General features: G+C 42.9%; 4 protein-coding genes across 4 annotated transcripts in view; 2 read left to right on the forward strand and 2 right to left on the reverse strand.

Moving 5' to 3' along the window:
• Window positions 1-22,095, reverse strand: part of zcchc17 (zinc finger, CCHC domain containing 17) — a 190,822-nt gene that overhangs the window by 154,126 nt on the left and 14,601 nt on the right. The window lies entirely within an intron of this gene.
• On the forward strand, window positions 1,828-7,468 carry LOC140275502 (probable methyltransferase-like protein 24). Its single transcript, XM_072370978.1, has 5 exons — window positions 1,828-2,293; window positions 3,950-4,048; window positions 5,179-5,315; window positions 5,481-5,748; window positions 6,329-7,468. Exons 1-5 carry the CDS (start codon window positions 1,976-1,978, stop codon window positions 6,632-6,634), a joined length of 1,128 nt encoding a protein of 375 aa, XP_072227079.1. The 5' UTR covers window positions 1,828-1,975; the 3' UTR covers window positions 6,635-7,468.
• On the forward strand, window positions 7,951-14,570 carry wasf2 (WASP family member 2). The gene is given in 10 exon segments (XM_072370012.1): window positions 7,951-8,091; window positions 9,513-9,676; window positions 9,827-9,961; window positions 10,066-10,219; window positions 10,819-10,936; window positions 11,078-11,196; window positions 12,427-12,585; window positions 12,909-13,265; window positions 13,267-13,391; window positions 13,776-14,570. Coding segments are annotated over 9 exon segments (1,458 nt in total). The 5' UTR covers window positions 7,951-8,091; window positions 9,513-9,543; the 3' UTR covers window positions 13,934-14,570.
• On the reverse strand, window positions 15,596-18,476 carry gpr3 (G protein-coupled receptor 3). The gene is made up of 2 exons (XM_072370482.1): window positions 18,275-18,476; window positions 15,596-17,163 (listed from the first exon to the last, which is right to left on the reverse strand). The coding sequence occupies exon 2, from the start codon at window positions 17,133-17,135 to the stop codon at window positions 16,143-16,145; it is 993 nt and encodes a 330-aa protein (XP_072226583.1). The 5' UTR covers window positions 17,136-17,163; window positions 18,275-18,476; the 3' UTR covers window positions 15,596-16,142.

Raw genomic sequence — 22,095 nt, forward strand, 5'->3', positions numbered from 1 at the left:
CTGAAATACGACCACTGCTGAATAAAATTCTAAGGTTGAAATGTCAAGAACAGGCCAAGGAATCCCTGATGACAGTTTGATGGAGGAGTTTTATGGACTGTTGCTGCATCATTGATTGATCACGAGCCCCTCTATGAGTCGGGTGCCAGCAAGGTAAAGCAGGGGTACCGGTATCGGTTGCTATAATAAAGAAATGCTCGTTGGGCATTTTTGCACCAAATACAGACTGAAAACCTGCTCCCAAACCTGCTGCCAGTTTTCTGGAATTACTTTCTATGACTAGACTTACAGGAAAAAGTCCACAGCACACGTGGCAGCTGAGATCTTTCTGAAGAAAAGTGCTCGTCAAGCGCTTCCATCTCCACCAACGTTTTGCCAGCCAGCAAAGATCTCAAAGATGGCTGTATAATGGCCTCGCTCCTTTGGTCACCTGATTTAAACACTTAAGAGTCTGTGTCAAACATGAACTTTATCATGGAGGGAAAAAAACACACCCTTTTCAACAGTATTATGGGGGTTGCAGTTGCTAATTCATTGAAAGTTGATCGTAAACAGGTCAAGAAACTCTCACCGTGAATGGAGGGCGTTGGGCTGACTTTGAAGAAGAGGTAGCTGTATTAATCACTGACTGTTTTTTGGAAGACTAAAAACGTTTTTGTCTCTATTAACGCAGCACAATGCAAAAATGCGACAAATGCAGATCACTCTAAATACATTTGCAGCGTGGAAAGTGTTCATTCCTGTGTAGAAACAGCAGAGAATGTTCTGGTCAGGTCAGAAGTTACTTAAAAAACTTAACTCAGTGTTTTTCATATTATCATTATGTGCTAATCATAATGTTAGTGTTTGAGAAATGTTATCTTTTCAGTACATTGACTGATTATGGGAACAGACGTGGAAATACCCATCATTCACTTGGTCACTGTGTGTATCATATGTTGCTTTTCATCGTACATGTATTCCTCTCGATGGTCATTTGGGGTGTTTTTTGTGATCTGAACTGTCTTTGAGCTTTTGTGATCATTCTTAAGTGCCTGCACGGGTGTTTTGTGCCTTATTTATTTCTTTTAGATCTCCACACCTCTTTGAACCTTTTCTTTAAGATCACACTGGTCATTTTTTTGCGTGTCTCTGTTGCCACCGTGTTGCTTTGTATTCACGGGAACTCTCTTTGTTTCACAGAACATATCCGTCTTGTTTATTCAGTCTGTTTCTGAGTTTTTGCAAGATAAAGCCAGACCTGAGAGAGGAAGGCCTGTGCGGTAATGGCTTCTGTCCATGCCCATGATAAATGAAATCATTTCCATCTGATATAAAGAGGAGGCTAAGTCGACCGAAATATCAAATTAAAGTAGCGTAACTAAGTCCAGTAATCTAATATGGGGTTATTAGGGTAACCTGAACGACCACTCAGGCCTTTGCTCTTTTCTTTGTTGGTCATTTTTATTACTTATTCAAATATTAATGATAATTAGTAACCAGAAATATCAGTTTAGCTTTATTCAAGTCACTGCTTATGGGTCTAACAGTTTGGTAGAGGACTAACAAATCAGTGACTGAGGTAAGAAAAAAAACTAATAACAATTGTTAATTTAGACATTCTAATCTACGTGTGAGACTTTGGATTTGTTTGCTTAATAACTGACAGGAAGCTGTTTTTTTTTTCTTCACATTTCTGTCCATTGTTAACCCTGAGTTCATTTGGGCTAAAAAATTAAATCAAATAAATAAAACGACGTCTGTCTCTAAGAAGGGCAACGCTGACCAAGGAATGCGCTTCGTCATCACAACGTTTCCCCCGGGGGTAACAAGGAGGAGGAGGAGGTCGTGGAGGCAGGAGGAGGACTCAGCTGGGACTTTCCTCACTGCCCTCGAGAGAGAGAGAGAGAGAAAAAAAGAGAGAGCGGAAAAAGTTGAATTACAAGGAAAAGCGCCGAAGATGTTCGCCGGTCCCCGGTGCCGCCACTGAGGAGGTATGCGTGGCCTCGGTAGTTTCTTCCTCCGCTCGGGAATACCTCTGCTTTTAATCCCACCGGTTCTCCTCGTCCTGCAGCTTCTAGTCCTCGGGTCGCGGTTACCTGGAGCCGAGCGCTTGTGGGTGGGGGCGGAGGAGCAGGACGGAGCAGTCGCGTTTTCCGTTATCAGCATCGAACCGGAGAGGAGCTCAATTCAAGGAGAGGCCCAGTCCCGGCGAACCGGTGTGGAGGAGGAGGAGGAGGAGGAGGAGGAGGACGGGGGAATGAGGGAGGGGGCACCAGGGTATGAGGATGAGAACGAGATGCACGAGCGCCAGGTTTGTATAAAGTTGAACTGAGGTGTTTCTGAGTGCTTACGTCACATATTTGACACAGACGAATCACACATGCGAGGGTGGTTTCACACCTTTGACACAAAATATCCTTCTCACCCACAGTAACCCTCAGAAGGATTCATGTTTACAGATTTTTTTATTTATTTTTTAACTTCATATTACTTTTCTATGCACAGAATTTAAACTCTGAGTGAGTAGCCTAAAGGCACGGCGGGTTTATTTGTATAGCACACTTAGTGTTCAAAAACAAATAAAGAAGCTGAATATAACGTGTATAATGTGAACAAAGAACATCACATACTGAAAATAGCAACAGTAAACCAAGAAATAGAAAGGATTTGCAATAATAATAAAAAAGGAAACACTTAACCTTGCAGATAATTGTGTGAACATTTTTTATTAACATTCAACTAAAGAATAAAACTTGTATTTTTTTTAATAACCTATCCAATTTCCTTAAAAGGTGTTGGAATTAATGCTTTAAGACCTGATTTAAACAAGCTTACAGTTTTATCTGCTCTCACTTCAAGAAGCCTGTTCCACAGGTGGGGAGCATAAAAACTAAAAGCAGCTTTACTGTGTAAACCTGTCCCAGTGGACTTGAGGGATCTGGATGCCCAAGACATTTTTAATGCTTTAAAGACAAGAAGTTGGCTTTTTAAAACAGAGAAAGAGACTAAACAACAAAAGTATGATGCCCGTGAGCACAGAGAGAAAATTACCAGTTTGAGACACAAAACAACCAGGAGAAATTACCATCCAGAGATGGAAAACTAAGACTGTACTGCAATGACGCACAGTTGGACACACAAAACAAGCCAACACCAAACAGCCAGGGTGCTGTGGTCTTTGTTGGAACAAGTTGGGAGCCTTTTACAGACGTCTGTGCCCAGAGGCCCATTGTTTCAAAATCCATTGATGCAGATAAAGAGATTGTGCAGTTTACCTGCTTTGCTGCAGAATGCAAAAAAAGAGACCCCCCACTGCTGTGATGTGCTCATCCAGTTTATGTTTGGCCTCTTTGTGCACAGCTCTGTGAATTCTTATCGACGTGGCAGAACAGGTGAGGGCAAAGGCCAAGCACAGTGCTGACCCCAGACCAGAGAGAGATGACAGCTGCCCTGTGTTTTGTCTGTGCCCTTTGGTTGCACGGTGCTTCAGCATCCATCTGTGTTTGTGGATTTGTGTGTGGGTGTATCTGTCCTCTCTTTACCCCAAACCCCACCTCTTTTCACTCCTCACACCCTCTCTCAGTCTCTTTCTTTCTGTCTGTCTTTCAGTCTCCCTTTCTCTTCTCTCACTCTTTCTTTCTTTATCTGCCCAAGGCTAAACTCTCTGACTCATTCTAGTGTACCCCCCCTCCCCCCCGTTCCACAGAGGTTGCCATGGTGACCACAGGGTTCATTGTTTGGAGTGGAGTGACGGGCCTGAGTTAGTGTTTGTGTATGTTAAAGAGCCTCGGGCAAATATCAGCAAGCCTGGGGTCAGCCACTGTGACCTTTCTGCTCAGCACTCGCATCACACCTACTGTCATGTCTATGCATTATTCAACCACCATCCAAATTCTCTTGGATCTGTTGGCACTTCTTAGACTGTAGTTTCTATATATTGATATACGGTGTGTATGCATGCTCCCAGGCGGGACCCAGAGCAGTGGAGGTGCAGTTGTGGGCGGCGGAAAAGCCGTCCTTCACCACAGAACTCGATCGTTTCATCATGTACATCACAAGGCCGCAGGTAGGCTGCACAGAACATCATCTCATACACAGTGTTGTCAAATTAAAATATCTTACTGTCAAGTGTTGTCTACGTGGAATCAATGAATACAAAAAAAAAGTGTCATAAAACGTCCGAATTCATTGCTATGTATTTTAATGTCTCACAAACACGACTGAGTTGTCCAGAAAACTTCTTGGCTTGAGACCTTTGTGAATTGTCTGCTTTATCACTCATCTTAAGAAGCTGCAAAAAACAGAGAGCTGCGGACAACATACCCAAAATGTCCTCCTCAGAATGACTCATTTGAATCATTTTCACATGCAGAGAAATTTCATAACTTAATCCTGCATTTCGTGAGAAAACAACCAGGAGAATGGTAAAACTGAAAAGAAAAAAAGAAATACCATCGAGAAACTGAATTTGAGTTTTTCCTCTATTGTTCTGTTTTTATAATCACGTCTTGTGACAGCTTGAATTTGTGAGTCCTTAGGGGACGTCCTTCCCCTAAGGTTAACCACTTGTCCAACATTTAGATATATAAAACTCCTTCTTTAAAGGTTTCAAGCTACTCTCCATCATAGGAGGGACATAAAAATTCTGCAGCCAAAAGTTAGATCTTGCCAAGTCTTCACAGCAATCAATAAAAAAAGTTTTATTTTTTTTCACTTTTAGAAACTACTTCTACAACTCAGACTAGCGTAGGGGTTAACATAGCAGTAATATGATCAGTCAGGCGCTGTCAATATGCTGGCAGCAGAATTCTGCCAAATCTGGAGCCAGTAAAGATGTTCAGCTCCAGACTGGAAACTCCCAAACAAGAGCTGAGACTTATGCAACGCCAAGTGCTGGGAACTGAGAGGGAAAGTTGTCGTCCACAATTTAAGGCTGTAACATTGTTCTGTTTTTGTTTGACCTTCTACAACTGTTCAGTGCTGTGTATAAGTCAAAGTGGCCAAAGTGACTATTGCAAAAACATAATTTGGCTCACTTAGACTCAGCACTCTCTGTCTGAAATCATCCTCCCAAATTTCACAAGACTTGCTGTGAAACCACTTTTCCCCTAACTTTCTCACTTTTCATTTGAATTTTAATGCCCAGACCTTTATCCAGCCCATCTCATATGACCCTCTTTTTCTGTCAACCCCCAGTTGAACTGCTCCAGGGTTTTATCTCCAGGGCAAACTCAGGCAGCACTGCTCCCTGCTGCTTCAGCTCACTGGCTGCTGTGTGCTGAGGACTGGCTCCTCCCAGCTGCAGATGGACCGTGTGTTGCATATTCCTTCAGGTACGTCTCTATGTCTGTATACCATGCACTTATCCCACTTTTGTGTTTCTGCATTCCTATCACTGACACAGCTGGAATAAGCAATGAAATGCATATTTAATCATGCATGCAATCATCTTCAAACCACCTCCGTGCTCCCCTGCCTTCCTGTCTTTGTCTCTCCAGCATGGGTAGAGGAGATGCAGACTTTCTGAGGACTGTATCGCAGCTAGGATGCGAAGTCCACAGTTTTGATCCCAGCAAGTCCAATGCATCTGGTAGTCACCTTGGCAACAGTTTGGCAAGTAACCATGGCAACGGAGGCGGTGTCATCCAGCACAAGATGTGGCTGGAGTGGCGAGCGCCAAAGAGGCGCAGGCACAAGACAAGAGGCAACCTGGGTAGTGTTTCTCAAACGCTGGCAGATATCATGGCAGCTTTGGGACATCACACTGTAAGAGACACACACTTGTGCATGCACGCGCACACACAGATTCACAGGGAATTTTGAGAAACACCGCCAAACAAACATACCTTGGAGTCTTTTTTACCCCAATATACCCAGAAAGCTCTTTTACTTGGCCGTTACCATAGCAACAGGGCTCTGCGCCATCTCTGGCTGCCATGGCAACAGTTTAAGTGAGTGAATCACTCAGTGGCCCAGTTATATCTGACAGCCACAAGAGGGAGTTACACACCTAGCTTTGAGTAAGATATCCATTTGATGAATATTTTTCGTAAAACTTTAATTTGGTTTTTAAATATTAGGCTCTTTAGAGGAGGAAGGTAGTAACACTGCACTCTACCAGCAAATCTTGTGTACAACATTATCACTATATATACAGTCAGTATGTCAGTTCCAGCAAAGCTATCACTTGTCAAAAAAATAGAAAAAGGTGTGTTTTATTGAAAGCATAATAGTACCGTTCTTAGATTTAGGTATTTTAACAATGATTTTTATACTTAAATATAAGCTTATCATTATGAAGATCCAAATGCCAGAAGATTGTTTTTATCATCTTTATTCTCTTTAGGTCAACTTCCTGTATGCCGACCTCTTAAGTGCTGAGTGGCGAGTTTTCCAGAACTGGATTGAGGAGGGAACTCTTCAAAACATCCATCATCTGGTTGCCACGGTGCACCTGCAGTGGGCAGGGTTTGAGGTGGGAGGAACCGATGAGGAAGTGCTTCGTTTTTGGTTCAGTGTCCTTCGGGAACTTCAAGCTTCTGGCCTCAAGCTGGTTCACAGCTCTGCAGGAGAGGGTCACAGTGTCCTGAAACAGACAGTAGCAAATGCTTACAGCTCGTACACACTCAGCTGGGTCAACACACGGCACTGACACTCACACCTGAACAGAGCTGTGGATGCTGCTTTGGATGGTGAAAAATCAGATGTTTCTTAAGTTTTCTCTTAAGGTTTTAGGCATGTGCCAAATTGTTTAAAATGACATCGCCCTCTAGTGGACACTGAACGACTTGCAGTTTTATCCATCCTTAGGAGGAAATACTGTCGTGTTGAAACATACTATGAAAGTGGACAGTTTCACCAAATAGGCTGCAGATAAAAAGCTATTTTGCCTGTCCTCCAGCATGTAAAATCACTGATGTACTGTGATGTATCACAGAATGTATCAACAAATTTTTTCAGTTGTACCACAAGTGTTGAAATACAGGGCGAACTCTTTCACATGAAACTTAAGCAGCCATCATTTGAATGTAGATTTAACAGATTATTTATTTGTGTTAACTCTCTGTAAAACTGAAATGCTTTTTATGTGCAATGAATATTTACATTGAAGATCTTAAATTATTTCAAGTTTGTACCAACCGTAACATATGCAGGAAATACAGCAATGAGGCACATTTTTTCTCTGTTGCATAAAAGAAAATAAATGACCGAAACCATGCTTGAAGTCCACAATAATACTACAAGAAATATCAGCCAAAATAAGGAAAGTCTTCAATTCTTTCCATCCAACATGTCAGCTGAGTAGGTTGAAAAGGGAAATACAATTGCTTACCCCACATCCCCTGGATACACCTTGAATTTACATAAAACTGAAGGTAAACATTGAGTGTAAAGCCAAAAGGGAACTTATAGTCGATGTGTGTTTTTGTTACCTACTGGATTTGTATTTTTATACATGCTGTTGTTGCTTGAAGCAAAAATAAATGGCTACAACGGAAACTTGATTATTTCTTTGATTATTTCTCTTGGCATTGTTCCACAAAACATGGTTACCCTGTTGCAAAATTCAAATAAATACGTTTAAGCTACCTCATGCATGATTTAATTGTCATAACATGCAAGCATGACTTAGCTTAGGCACTTTCAGTTCAAATGGGCTGAGCTGAAGTTAAGGATGCACTTAAGACGCTGCTATCTGTCAATTTAAGTGATTTTGTGTCCTTCGGGAACTTCAACTCATACCGGTCAATGCCAGTCATTCCTCGGACGCGTTCCAACTCGCTGGATTTCACGTTGGAATGCGGCGCTCCCTCCACCCTCACTTACGAAAATTGCGGACAGATGTTTGCCACTAGTTTGGGTGGAGTTGCGCTTTTTGCGTTGAAATTTCCACATCCTGTTCTCAACCAAATCAAACGACAGGTCTAACAGCCAATCGGCTTCGACAAAACGCTGTGTCTCGGCCAATCAGAAGTTCACAATCCCGGGACCTTCTCGATCTGTTTAGTTCGACCGCTTACTGTACAGCTCTAATACTTCTTGAGAAAATATAGAGACAGAACAACGACCTGCTGGTATAGGGAGAGACTAAAGGTGGACGTTTTAGCGGTAAGTAAAGCGTGTTAGTCACTGTTATTTTCACAAAGTGACGGGTGAGTATATTTATGTTAGTTCTGGGTGTTCCTTTGAGATAAGCGGCGCCTACAAGTTACTTCCTGCTCTGACAAGGCCGAAATCCCAAGTTAGACTTATCTTGTTTTCGCTTAAGTTGTGGGCGTAAATGCTTGAACTTTTTCGTTTGGTCGGGACTTATCGATGTGGGAGGGTTTGAATTTATCAAAATTCGAAAGCTTTACGGAATAAAACTTCCCATATTTAGTTGACAAAAAACAAGAGAGAGCGGCTGACTGTCACTGTCGAACAACGCCGTGCAGAGAGGAGCTGCACACAACTGTGAAGAGTTTTTCTTTTCTTTCGGTGAAGAAATGAGTAAACCTCACTGGCAGTTAGCTCTTTTTTGGGTCTACGTACAGCACCGAGTTTGCCACCTCGAGGGAAGGCGCCGATAGTTTTGACAGACACAATTCACCGAGTCACAGCTCAGCTATTATTCACCGCTTTCTGAAACATGTAAAACTTGTAATTAGGCGACTGAGATGGGTAACGAGGTGTAATGGGAGTGAGGAGAGCCTGCAGTCTGAAGGCGGCTGTCATTTTCTGAGCTTATTCCGCATGCACAGTGTAGTTACTGGTTTGTGTGAGCCGACGTTAGTAGTCAGATCATATATATATATAATTGGTTATATTTGCACAGCTGTAGACGTGACATTGGGGAAATGGTTACCCCAGCGAGTTCTTCTCTATTTTCATTTTTAACGTTTGGTTCACACCGTCGGCTAAGTGGTGGATGTTGCTGAGCAGAGCAAAGACACAGTTTTGGTTCTGCTTTAGGTCTGTCTGGTTGTTATTTTTTCTTTTCTTTAAATACACGAGTGTTGGCACATCTCATCGGTATGTGACTCATCCACCTTGCAAAAAGGCAGTGCATCCTGCCGTTTCCAACGTTTTAATCAGTCCAAATTTGACATTTACTGCTGAACAAATCACTTGAATTGATGATTCATTCATTATTTATTATTTGACAGTAGGCATGACCTTTTAGTATCACAGCTCAGCCATCAGCTTACAGCTTAATACTATAGTAATAAGCTGATTAACTGCTTGGCAGATAAGTCGGTATGATTGAATGACGTTTGGAGAGATGCGACATTGGTCAACAATTATACGGTATATTTAGTTCATATCTTACAGTTCTTATCCTACTGCACAAACATAGGAACTACAGTATAAATAAATGTTACATAGAATCTTAGCATCTCATATTGGTCATCGGTTGTTTGGCATTAGCAACGGCTCATAAAAGATCAAAAACAATGTTAGCGAACCACATCTATCTAGTGTTACAGTTGAATCCCTTTATATTTGCATGTGTTTTTGGCTTGAATGACCCTTCACTTCCTCTCCTTCAGGGTTGGGCTGCGCTCCCCGCCACACCCCACCATGCCTTTGGTGACGAGGAATATAGAGCCGCGGCATGTGTGTCGCCAAACCATCCCTTCCAGCATCCGCAGCGAGCTGGAGTGTGTCACCAATATCAGCCTGGCCAACATCATCCGGCAGCTCGGCAGCCTCAGTGAGTATGGACCATGTGTAGTTGGGTGGCAGTTGGCAGTAACACGTGGCAGATGTGTTTTTTTTTTTAAATCTGTTTTGGAAGTTACATTGATTGCGGTCGCCAAATTCTTTAATCAACAAAAATAAAACAGTTGTGTTCTGTTTGAAGGCAAATATGCAGAGGACGTGTTCGGGGAGCTGTTTGTCCAGGCAGGAGCATTTGCCACAAGAGTGAACACGCTTGGAGAAAGAGTGGATCGCCTGCAGGTTAAAGTCACCCAGCTGGACCCTAAAGAAGAGGAAGGTAGGTGCTCCCACTTTTTAGTGTCACTACTAGTGCTAGACTCTGACTCAATCCTCTGCCCTCTCAATAAATATTTAAAAAACATTCCTGTCTTTTTCGCTCAGTCTCTCTGCAGGCCATCACTACCCGTAAGGCCTTCCGCAGCAGTCTGACACAGGACCAGCAGCTGTTCACCAGGCCGTCTCTGCCAGTGCCTGTACAAGATACCTACGTCACCTGCAATCCTCCTCCACCACTTAACCAGCTCAGCCATTACCGGTAGGTTGGAGCAGACGGGCAAATGAAGCCCGCCCACACTCGTGTGCACACATGGAAACGCGACGATGCATTTCAACACAGTTTTAAGCTCATGTCCGATGCGTACTCGTACCTTCTTCCTCATGCAGTGGATTCTTGACCAGCCCCAGACATAGAGTCCACCCTAACTAAGTCTTGTCATGTTGATACAGTTCTAGCTTGTGTATTATTTACTTGGTACTGATGTTAAGAACAAAAAGACAAATAATCACATTAAATGTAAACTGCTCATTGGCAGTATGCTTGATCAGAAACCAGAGCAGAGATATAGTGGCTGGTAGAGCACGAAGTCTGCGTCAGTGTTGAGCAATGACTCTTAGCATGTCCAGTCACACTATAAAGAAAAAGGCTTGTTGTGAAGGAACTGAATGTCCATGTGGCATTGATTTAGCTGGGGCTGTTCTTCGCACTCTTGATGAACGTGAGATTAGGCTTTTTTTATACTGAAAAGGGAAGTTCAATCTCTTGTTAATATATTTAGAACTATTTCGTGCACACTTTGTATTTTGTCACATTAACGTGAAGTGTGACTTCTAATGGCTGTAAATGGTTCACTGCAGTGATGATGGGAAGGAGGCCCTGAAGTTTTACACTGATCCCTCCTACTTCTTTGACCTGTGGAAGGAGAAGATGCTGCAGGACACCAAGGACATCATGAAGGAGAAGCGCAAGCACAGAGTGAGTCGCATGAGCACTGTCTTACGCACTAAAACATCACTCAGAAAGTTACAACGAGCAAATCTCACTCACATCAGATTACTCACAACCAGCACGTTGTCATTTCTTTCTCTTTTTTTCTACCGACTTCCTTCTGAGTAGAAGGAGAAGAAAGACCATCTGAACCAACGGACACTCAATCCCCGAAAGATCAAGACCAGGAAGGAGGAATGGGAACGGCGTAAGATGGGAGAAGAGTTTGTCATACCAAAGAATGAATTGTGAGTAAAGAGAAATTAAGTTTCAGCGGTTAAGGTTGTCCCAATCGCAAACTGTCTTTCTCTCGTCAATTTACACTATTATTTAAGTAGAGTATGAGCCAATTAAATAAAGATTCCGTTTCTGTTGGTCTTTAAGGCTCGGTGAGCTAAAATCCCACTGGGGAGACGGACATAAATAACAACCTAAACGAATACAGAATTAACGGCAGGTAACAATAATCACAATAAAACTAGGTATCCTGAGCAGGCCGAACCATATCCGTCCCATCCACTCGTGGTTTGCTGAAGTACCTTTTTAATTGAGCTGTGCTCTGGTTGTTTTGGAGCGTCAGCCTGTGGGCATTGTTTGGTCTGCGGACTGTGAAAAAACAAAAATAAATCGGGCTCATTCGGCAGAGGTTGGACTTTAAAAGTAATGACTTGCTGAACACATTACTTTTCTCCAATTTGCACAGCAAAATCAGCAGCTTGCATGATGGATTCCACTCACTCCCCCCCCCCCCCCCCGTCTTATCAACCAAGCTGTACACAATGATATGGGCGGTACGTCCTGTCTGGGAATGTTCTCTGGGGGTTGGGCGTAGAGCTGGCTGTCACTGGAAATTAGCAGTAAACAAATGTGAGTCGCAGTGGGCTCTGTTTTTGATTATACTCCAGTTTGGTACTTGATGTCAAATTGTCCCCGTTTACATATCGTTCAGGATTAAACGGTGTAAAAATTGTTATTTATAAAGTAAGAATGTAAATGTTCTTGCCGTGTTATCAGAGAAAAGGAAAAATATTGAGTCACATTGACAACGTAGTTGCTGTTGCACTTGTTTTTCTCCGTTAAATATTTATTATGCTTAGTTTTTTATTGAATTAACAAAGAAATGGTAGAACATCATAAAACTACAAGAAAAAGCATAAAATACCATATATTTGTATGTTCAAGAAGTATTGATTACAGGGAAACAGTTGAGGAATCAGCGATTTCCTTCCAACTGTGCTTTGGGACATTGAGTGTTTGTCATTTTCAATCAAAAGATAAGGCTTTCACCTCAAATGCTGATGTGAATAATTGTGTCCACGGCTTCAAATAGATGTATGATATCACCAGTTTCACGTGTTTAAATGATAGATTCTGCACGAGTATCAATTTCCAATCCGGTCTGGGTCGTTCAGAGTTCCGAAAGTACAGACGCTCAACTTTATTTTGAGCCGAAGGTGATGTTGTTTGTTTTCTTCAAGGAATTCCTCTGAGAATCTGAATGGCAGCATCGGATCAGGTGAGGGCTTCACTTCTGAGGGCCTCGAGCTGAGTACAGGCTCCTACGCTTATGATCCCGGCTCCCCTCCGCCTCCACCGGGTCCCGATGACTTCCTGCCTCCTCCACCTCCAGACATGTCGTAAGCATTACGTAGCATCGTGCATGCGAGCCCACATGCTGCTGGCTCACAGCCTCCCCTGTTAGCGTGTGATAGAAGCACAGCCACACATGCTGCAGTGCGGATTCGCTGCATTAATACTCACATCTGCTTTGGGTTGTTGGGTTCACTTGTAGCAAAATGGATTGTACAGCCTTGTTTTTTTTAGTAAGTATGAATATGATCAGATATGGTAGACTCTGCATAGACATTGAAGGTTAATGGTTAACAGAGGGAAGTGAAGGCTCCATTAAGCCATTAAAGTACATCCATTTATCTCTTCTCTTCCTCTCCGTCACATACAGGTATAATGATGGACAGTATTCAGCTCCAGCACAGAAGCGTACCAGCATGCTGAGTCCAAACCACCCACCTCCAGCTCCACCCATGGCCTCTTCTCCATCAAACTCCCGTCCAAACCTTTCCCCTCCCCCTGCACCTCCTCCCCCTCCTCCTGCCTCCGGTTTTGGGGTGCCCCCACCTCCCCCTGGCTTTGACACCCCTCCCTCACCTCCTCCACCTGCCTCCCTTGCCACCTCTTATCCCTCCCCACCTGCTCCGCCTCCTCCACCTGCCATGTCCGCTGTTTCTCCTCCCCCACCACCTATGCAAGCGGGTGGTGGAGCACCACCTCCGCCACCCCCACCACCTCCACCCGGCCCCCCCCCCTCCAGCCTCTGCTGCTCCTCGTCCTTCTGGCGGTGGGGTGGCCCCCAGCTCTGCTCCCAAACCTCAGCCAGAGCCCGAGGACGATCCTCGCAGTGACCTGCTGCAGGCCATCCGACAAGGTAAGACGCGCCAGAGAGAGGTCAGCATAACACATGAATACAGTTGGACCCGGTGAAACAAAATAAATAGTCTACAGTATGTAAGCGCTGATTGCAGTATATTTTGTAGTGATAGAACCTTTACACCCATTTTGGGCTGGAATATGTCCCTTTACTTTTTGCCTGTGCATGCGTGTGATCTACAGACAAACCTACTCGCAAGATCTGTGACAAATTGGTTACTGATGCAGTTTATGTTGAATAGATGCGTTTTACACTTTTATGTATATGGTATATGAATTTTTTTTCAGTGTGTCTACACCGTTAATGTCAGACTACTGCGTGGAACAGATGATGTAGGAGCTGCACGCTCATTGTAACTGTAAAATTGCTTTTTTTTTTAAGGCTTCAACCTGCGAAAGGTGGAGGCACAACGGGAGCAGGAGAAGAGGGATCACTTTGGCAACGATGTTGCCGCCATCCTGTCCCGTCGTATCGCTGTGGAGTGCAGCGACAGCGAGGATGACTCCTCAGAGTTTGACGATGACGAGTGGTCAGAATAATCGCCATCCACTTTCAACTTCACTACCGCCTTCGTTTCTTTCGTTTGCCTTGAACGACGTCGGTCCTTTTCCCTTCAGATTACATTCTTCGATGCTAGTTTGGTTTTGTGCACAAGTCGGTCAATTGTATGTCCAGGTAGAGTGAACTTGTGACATATTTCCAAACCCATTCCAAGATCCTTTTTTTTTCATTTATTCAAACTTCCTCATGTCAGGTAAAGAGGTCCAAAGATTGAGAAAGTATGTGAGAGTGTCTGCCTGTGTCCCAGTTTGCCTTTGCTCTGAGCAACACACCGCTGTTACTGATATAAGAGGGATATCTGATGTGAAGCACGTCTCCTTGCTGAATATGTTGGTAAACGCATCCCCTTCATCTTTATCTTATTGTCTAATAGAGGAAGGTGTTCTTTGCTGCAGGCCAAAAATCAGATTTTATTCACTGTGCATTATAACAAGAGAGATGGTAAAGAGGAAGCTTGTATGCACATGCAGGCAGCCCCTTTCCCTTTTCTCCTCAGTGAAAACACTCAAGGTGTTTAATTCATTCTTGCTCTTTCGTAGATTATGTAATAGATGTAAAGTTTACATCTTGATCTGTGATCACTGAAATTAATCAATTTAAATTTCTTTCAAGACACAGGTGTCCCATTTTATTCCTCTCTTTTTTGTGTTGAGTGTTCTTTTTTCTGTGGGGATCATGGGAACATATGACATGTTGTAGCTTGTCAAGGACCTGATAAATTAATGATTTATTGTTTTGAGAGAGAGAGAGAGGTGTTGGCTCATGTCAGACACCAGGGATGTCGTATGAACATGTGCAGACGATTTTCAGAAGTATGATTTTTATTGTCCAATGGAAATGTACCTCTTATGTTTTTGTCTTTTTCTTCCTGAAGCTGTATTATGATCTTTTCTGATGGGTTGAGTAGGCTCTGTTGCTTCAGTCATTGATAGAATCAGGCAGCCTTTTGCCTTTCTTTTTTTTTAAATCGCTTCTCAGTGTCCCTGTATTAATTTGGTTAGCCTCGCCGCTCGTTGACCAGCTTCTTCCTAAAGTATTAACACCTTTCATACACAAATTTAAAGTGCCTTTTATCTTTTATCAAGTCTGTCCTTGTTGCAGCAAGGTTCTGCTTCTACTGTTTCATGTTTCCAAATGATTTATTTCAATAAATATTAAGTGAAGTTAAGTAATGGTTTCGATTTTTTTTTTTTGTGTCTGAAATAACAAATAATCCAAGAATGGTAAACCTTTTTTAAAGGACACCCCGTGTTTTATCTATGACTCATCCGTTTCATATCAGCCGTGGAAACCTTTTGACAGCGGCCAATGCTGAGTGTGTGGGGAGTTTGGAAAATGAACCGAGTTCAGGGTTGAGAGAATGAGTGGGAGGAGAGAAAAACATCTTGCATAATCGCTATCCTAATGCCGTGATTTTAAAAGGATGCGGTGGATGCAGAGAGAATGTAATAACATTGCGGATGGTTTTGGTCCCCAAACAATTTAGGATACAGGAACAGGAGCGGCAGCATCTGTCAAAGAGATTTCAAGAGTGAGAGACGCTAACGCTAAGAGCTTCGGCAGAAGGAAAAGAGAAGAGTGCTGACATCATCCAGTAAAAAAAAGGATTTATTATTTATCAATATAAAATATTCATCCATTTCAAAAAGGTTGTGCAATGCAAACATGGTCAGCACCTTTTTTTTTTTTTAAAGTGCCATTTTCAGCATGTGCAAAATAGAATCCCAAACATCTAGAACATTGTGTTTTCCAGACATTCAAATAAATAAAATTGGCCTTTGGATCACAAATATCATCACACTTGTCAGTTCTTCCTAAAAATGTATATTTTCCTCTCATTTTCAAGTGCTGACGCTCATTAGGTCCATACAAGTTGCATCCATGTGATTGTTTTATTTCGGGATCCAGTGATGCTACAGTTGACTGAGGCACAAAGTACACACAGGACAGTACTTTTAGTCCTAAGTTGGCTGCCTGCCAAGACAGTTCAGTACATTCTGATTCGAAGATGGTCTCATCGCTTAAAAGTGCTGCTTAAGTGTGGTGGAATGTGTGTAAATGTGAGTATTAAAGAGCAAGAAACTTATTTTTTCTGTGTGGATGAAAGTGAGTTTGTATCTTGGCACGTAAACAGTGATATGTATGGCATAGAATGTGTGTTCCTTTGACTCCAATGAGGATGCCAGTCTACACATCAACAGGGTGTTGAATCTGTGTGCCGTGTGAGCATCTCTGTGGGCAACAGGCATGAAGAAGCACCTTGCGAATGTCTTTGTTTCTCAGACTGTAGAGGATGGGGTTGAGCAGGGAGCTGCCTGCTGCTGGCACCAAGGTGGCGTAGGTGTACAGAGGAGGGCTGGATGCATCTCCTAGCAGCCCCCAGAGAGAGAAAGGCATCCAGCAGCCCACAAACACGCTTAGGACAAGGATCAACCGGGAGAAGCCCCTTCCACTGCTGCGTTTGCTTGCATATGGCTGATTGGTGGGAAGGAAGTGCCTCTGAGTAGCAATGGCGTGGGCGTGCCGCCTCGCTACCCGGCAGATCCCAGCATACAGTTGCAAGGTTACCATGACAACCACTAGGAAGCCACCACATAGAAGTGATAGATAAGTTCGGGTCAGAGGTCGTGCCACAGAGCAGGAACTTTGATCCTTAAGGCAGTGCCAACCCATTGCTGGTCCTGCCCCAATAATGCACGCACCCAACCATACCAGCAGCAGTAGGGTGGCAGCTCTCTGACGTGACTGACCCGAGCCATAGGTGAGGGCATGGCTCAGAGACAGGTATCTGTCCAGGGCAACACCCATGAGGCTGCAGAGCGAAGCAGTCAGCGATGTCACCAACAGTCCTGAGGTCAGCAGTTCTGACCAATCACTGGGCTCCACACAGAACTGGAAGAGGAAGTGCAGGATTAGTGCCACACCTGCCAGGAGATCAGCCAGCCCGAGGCTTGCGAGCAGTAAGAAGACGGGGGCGCGTAGGGACGGGGTGGCCAAGATGGTAGTGATGACAATTGCATTCTCAGCGGTGATGAGAGTCCCAGAAACACAGAGAGCCACGCCCCATATTGTGAGAGGTGGGATGTCAGGTGGAGATGAGTTGGTCTGCTGGTCCAGTGGGAGCAAGGGGTCCAGGCCCGAGGACTCGTCCCAACCCAGGTCTGAGACGTTCAGGATCATGGTTGGTCAAAAGAAACACCAGCACAACCTGAGAGAGAAATATGATGACATGAGCTTTGATTAGACATCAATTAATCTCCATTTGTTCATTTAACAGGAAGTGTTGGACTGGAAGCTGTGGTTTGGGCTGTTTTTTTATGCCAGATGTGGACTTAATCCAGCAGTGGAGAACTGCAGCTGTGGCACTCATGTAATCCAATGCAATTGGCTAGATAAAATGCTTTTGCATCACCATAAGATGTGATGTTGAAGCAGTGTTTGGTATAGACATATGCTCTTTTGCTCTAATCATTGTAATCAAATTGAATGCTCATCCTTGAATATACTGGTTAAAATAACCCATCCACACACTTTTGCCCTTTTCACATTTTAAGAGGATCACATTTCCCTGCTTCCCTACTGTTTTTTAAGAGCCAGTGATGTAACAGTCTTTGAAGAAGCCACTCAAAAATAACTGATCAACGTGTGAGCTTCGAGCAAACGGAATGATACTTATTTACACATTAATGCACCAAGCAAGCAAGCAACTCATTGTAAATCTGGCCTGTAGAGTCTTCCAATCATCTTAAATAAGATTTATATCTGGTGGACTCCCCACTTGTGATTTATTCTGTCCGAGTTTCCCCTCCTCCTAATGTTCAAACATGGTGTTCAAGAAGGACACAACACCATGTAAATCATGACAAGCACGACTGTATTTCTTGAATAGGAAAAATATATGGAAGCATTTTTTTTATGGTTGTGGAAGGAATCCGACAAACACAAGCTTAGGATGCTTGTACTTTATGCTCCCTTGTACATGTCAAAATGTACAGAGAGAGAGTATAGCGAGAGAGGACGTACCACATCATAATGGTAATACTTTAATATTAACTGATTATTTGGCAATAATCTTTGCTTCGTTCAAACAGGAGGAGTATCTGCGGTGCAATTAGCTTTTTCTTTCATCTTCATACCTTCTCAGTTCCTCAGAAAGAGGAGGTATTTCCCACCTCCTCTCGCGGAGGACCCTGTTGTATAACAGAATTGCGGGTTCACTGCACCACAGAGGATGCCCCCAGCTTGCACACACACGTGAACACGCGTGAATTTTACGGACACCTTAAGTATACATCCATGCAGTGAATAATTGTGCTTACCTTTTTGACACGAGTCCGTCCTTTGCGAGGGGTCAACAGATTTGTTTTCTGCTTTGATCAAATCCAAGCCAAATGCTGACGATGAGGCGATGCTGCACCACTTTAAACAGGTGAAGTCCCTGGGCTCCTGTCCTCATCAGACTTCCACCAATTTCTCACTGGTCACTTCTTGCATCTCTTCTTTTTCAATCACTCCGGAGCGCTTGCAGGAGGCAGAATGGACCCTCTGGTGCGGGACTCGTCCACAAGAGAGCCTGCCTTACGTCAGTGAATGGGAGGCTCGACCAATCAGGGGCCGGGATTTCGGATGCGGCGAGAACCGAGAGGGAGGGGTGTATGGGGAGTAATTTCATTCAGAAAAATGCGGCATCTCTTTCGCCCCTCCCACTGCGGTTCACCCTAGCTCTCATTTCTTGTAAATGACGACCACCAATAGACACCCCACTCTCTCACACACACCTTTTTTTTTTTTTTTCCTGTAAGACGTATAGTGCTCAATGAATGTGAGAATATTATTTGTGCTGGGCGGGATGCAAAGGTTGGCAGCAAGCGGGAAAGGGGCTCAAAGCTGGCGCTGTCTGTGGTGCTGAAATTTATCACGATGACTCACGGGGATATGTCCCGCAGAGTGACACATATGACATGTGTGAAAGAGACGACAGCTGCTTCAAATGAAAAATATCAACCCACATCAACGTATAAAGACCACTTTGTGCCCACAATTCCCCTTTTTAAATATGCATGAATTGTGTTTACTTCAGGTATATGTGGTTGGATAGAATGATAAAGGCACTACGAGGAGACACTATCTAATATAAGATCATCCTAAACAACAGTTTTGTATTGTCATATCTCCCTAAATATTCCGGGATCGTGAATATGTTTGTGCTTAAGGGACATCTCCATGATATGTGTAGTAAACTATTTAAGATGGAGCTCTTAAAGTCACAAATACAACATTATAAAACAAAATAAACTAGTCATATGCAACATACATATCAAATAGATTACAGGGCGCCCCCCTTTATAATGCGTTAGCTGTACTTTTATTTGATATGCTCATAGAAACGCACGCCAGTGCCCTCCTGTAGTAGCATAGCCATCAGGGAATTTGTACCATCCCCTGTTTGATAGTGAGCGTGGGTGATGGGCAGCACCGGTGTCTGCGTGGTAATAAACTAACCGAGGGAATCTCGCTCTGTCCGAGCCTTATTAGGACACGCTTCCTGTTGATACATACCTCCTACGTCACCGAGCTGATCTGAAGTGCCACACTTTAAGAAATGTCGCCTGTATCACCGAGCCCCTCCAAATTTCTGCAGCTGTACCTTGATCTGCTTAGGTGGAGATTCAATTTTCACAGCAATACATAGAAGTACAGCTCCAAGGAATATTTCCTAAAACTATAATGAATATGCTTATGTAACACTGCCTTTTGAGTATTTTCTCAGCTGTTTTACTAACTTGTTTTATGTGTAACTTTTAAAGTCATAGGTCATCCAGACTTGGTGGGGTGTAAATTGCATCACTTATTTCTAACTGGTGTGTCGATTTTCACCAGCAGTGGCAGCATCATTGGAGGAGAAAATCAAATTTGACATAACTGTGAAGTATTCCCCTTTCTTTTTTGGATCACTTAATTAATTAATATTTTTATCACATCAGAACATATTTATTGACAGTGTTCCACAGAGCACATGAAAGCTGGGAGCACGGAAGCAATTTGAGTGAAAGTGGTGATTATTGTGGAGTTCATGTGTCGTGATGCTGGACTCAGTCCATCTGTGGTTTGGACTCAGAGCATCTGCATCAGGGAGCACTTGTACTTTTTGTTCTCTTGCATTTGCATGCTTTTGTTCAGGGACACAGGTGGGAGATATGGAACCCCTTTTAAGGAAGGCACACTTCCACATCACTTCAGTCCACCGAGTCCTCCACAGAGATTCATTCATTCACTGAGCAATAGCTTTGTTCTGTCTCTGTTGGCTGTGCCCAAAATAACTGCAATCATTTGACTGCAATCAGTTGACCTGCCTCGATAAAGCTTGACTACCCACCTAATAAGGAGTATTATGCAGGTCATTTTGTTTCGTTCATGACTGATATACAGTTTCTCTTTTTGGATATATAAAACAAAAATATAAGGCATCAAAGCAGTGAAAATCAATCCCAGTGGTGAGAAAAGGGAAACACACAGAAGAAAATGGCAAACAAGACAAAAATTAAATAAAAATCCACTCTCTAAACCCCACAAGATTCATACACTGTAAATTACTGATATGCCAAGGACCAGAGGAGAGAAAGAGCCAAGAGGCATCTACTCCTATTCTACCAAAAACAACATTTTTCAGAGATCAAAACAGTTTTAGCACTGGAGATTCAACCAATAAAAGCCCCCAACCACCTCTCATGTATTTAAATTTAGCTTTAATCTTGCTATGGTTTATTGTTATGGAGCCAGAATTTCTCATAACATGGCCATATATTTTGACATGGTATGCAATGTAATTTTTAAAAATGAAGAAACTGTACAGGTGGAGAGCAAAAAAAGCAGCAAGCCTATAAACTGTCTACAGCAGCTAAAGAGCATCTGAAAGTGATGTCCTTTAGAAATAGGGGAATAAAATCCAGCAAAGACATGACACAGGACTACAGAGATGCATCTGGGCCTTTACCAAGTAGTTCCTCAGGAATCATCTTTGTGGTGGGAAAAAAAATGCAATTTCATGCCTGCTGAACTGGGAAATATTTGACTTTTTTATGCAACTGAGAAAATGACTACAAATAGTTTATATTTGCCACAGCTGCTGTAAAAAGACCATTCAAAATGGCTGTTAAGTGTTGAGACAATGTTGTGTCAAGACGTTTTTATGCTTGAATGTTTCATGCGTTGGTGTTAAGTCACTTAACACAAACACATTCCACTGAAAATGGTTAAGCACAAGGACTGGGAGTAAAGTTATTGAAAAATCAGAAAATGTCCACGGAAAAACCTTTGAAAAATCTTCTGACAGCCTGCAGAGCTATTGCTCAAGACCACCTTAAAAACTACAATGATTAGAGCAAAAGAATATAACACATGTCTATGCCAAACACCACTTCGTGTCTGTCTATCTTGTAGTTGAGATACTTTAAACAACTGGATGGTTTAAACTATGTCCAAAGAATCTAATTCTAGATAATGAAATATTAACAACAGGAATGAATTTTTAGTTCCGGGTTGTTCATGTATTTTTGCTAGCTGTCTATTTGGCCTGAATGAAATATTTCAGCAGACACATGATTGTTGTGAGCACAGATGTACAAGGTCACATGGGGATGGATTGTGGAAAAGTTAACAAGGTGTGCGGCCACATCCACAAAGAGTGGAGTACTTTGAAAAGTTATTGTCATTAATTTTTCAAAATAACAGGACCTTTCATTTTGGCATAGAGCATAGATTCCATTACTTCCAACTTGATTTCACTGCCATGGTTTATGATGTTTCTAAGAATATGACTGAATGCATGTGTATGTCGGTGCACTGCCTGCTGAGGTAAACAGGTGTCGGTCCTTTCAAACTGGTGTGTATTTCAGGAGGGCTGAGGTGGACCACTTGGTTGCCAGGAAACCAAGTTTGGTCTTGCTCATGTTACACAGATCCTCTGTCTGTGTTTATTTCTCTCTGTGCCTTCATTGGGAACTGTATCTCTACTGGCATCTTTAGGACTACTTTTAAAAGACTAGCTGAAGATATTTCAGTTTCAGTCCTTTTTGCTGTTCCTTTTTTCACTCAGAGCGTTGAGGTTTTCAGGTGATAGTTGCAGGTGTTGGTGCTCTGC

This window comes from Leuresthes tenuis, unplaced genomic scaffold (assembly GCF_036924035.1).
Source record: "Leuresthes tenuis unplaced genomic scaffold, fLeuTen1.0.hap1 SCAF_18, whole genome shotgun sequence".
Taxonomy (NCBI): Eukaryota; Metazoa; Chordata; class Actinopteri; order Atheriniformes; family Atherinopsidae; genus Leuresthes; species Leuresthes tenuis.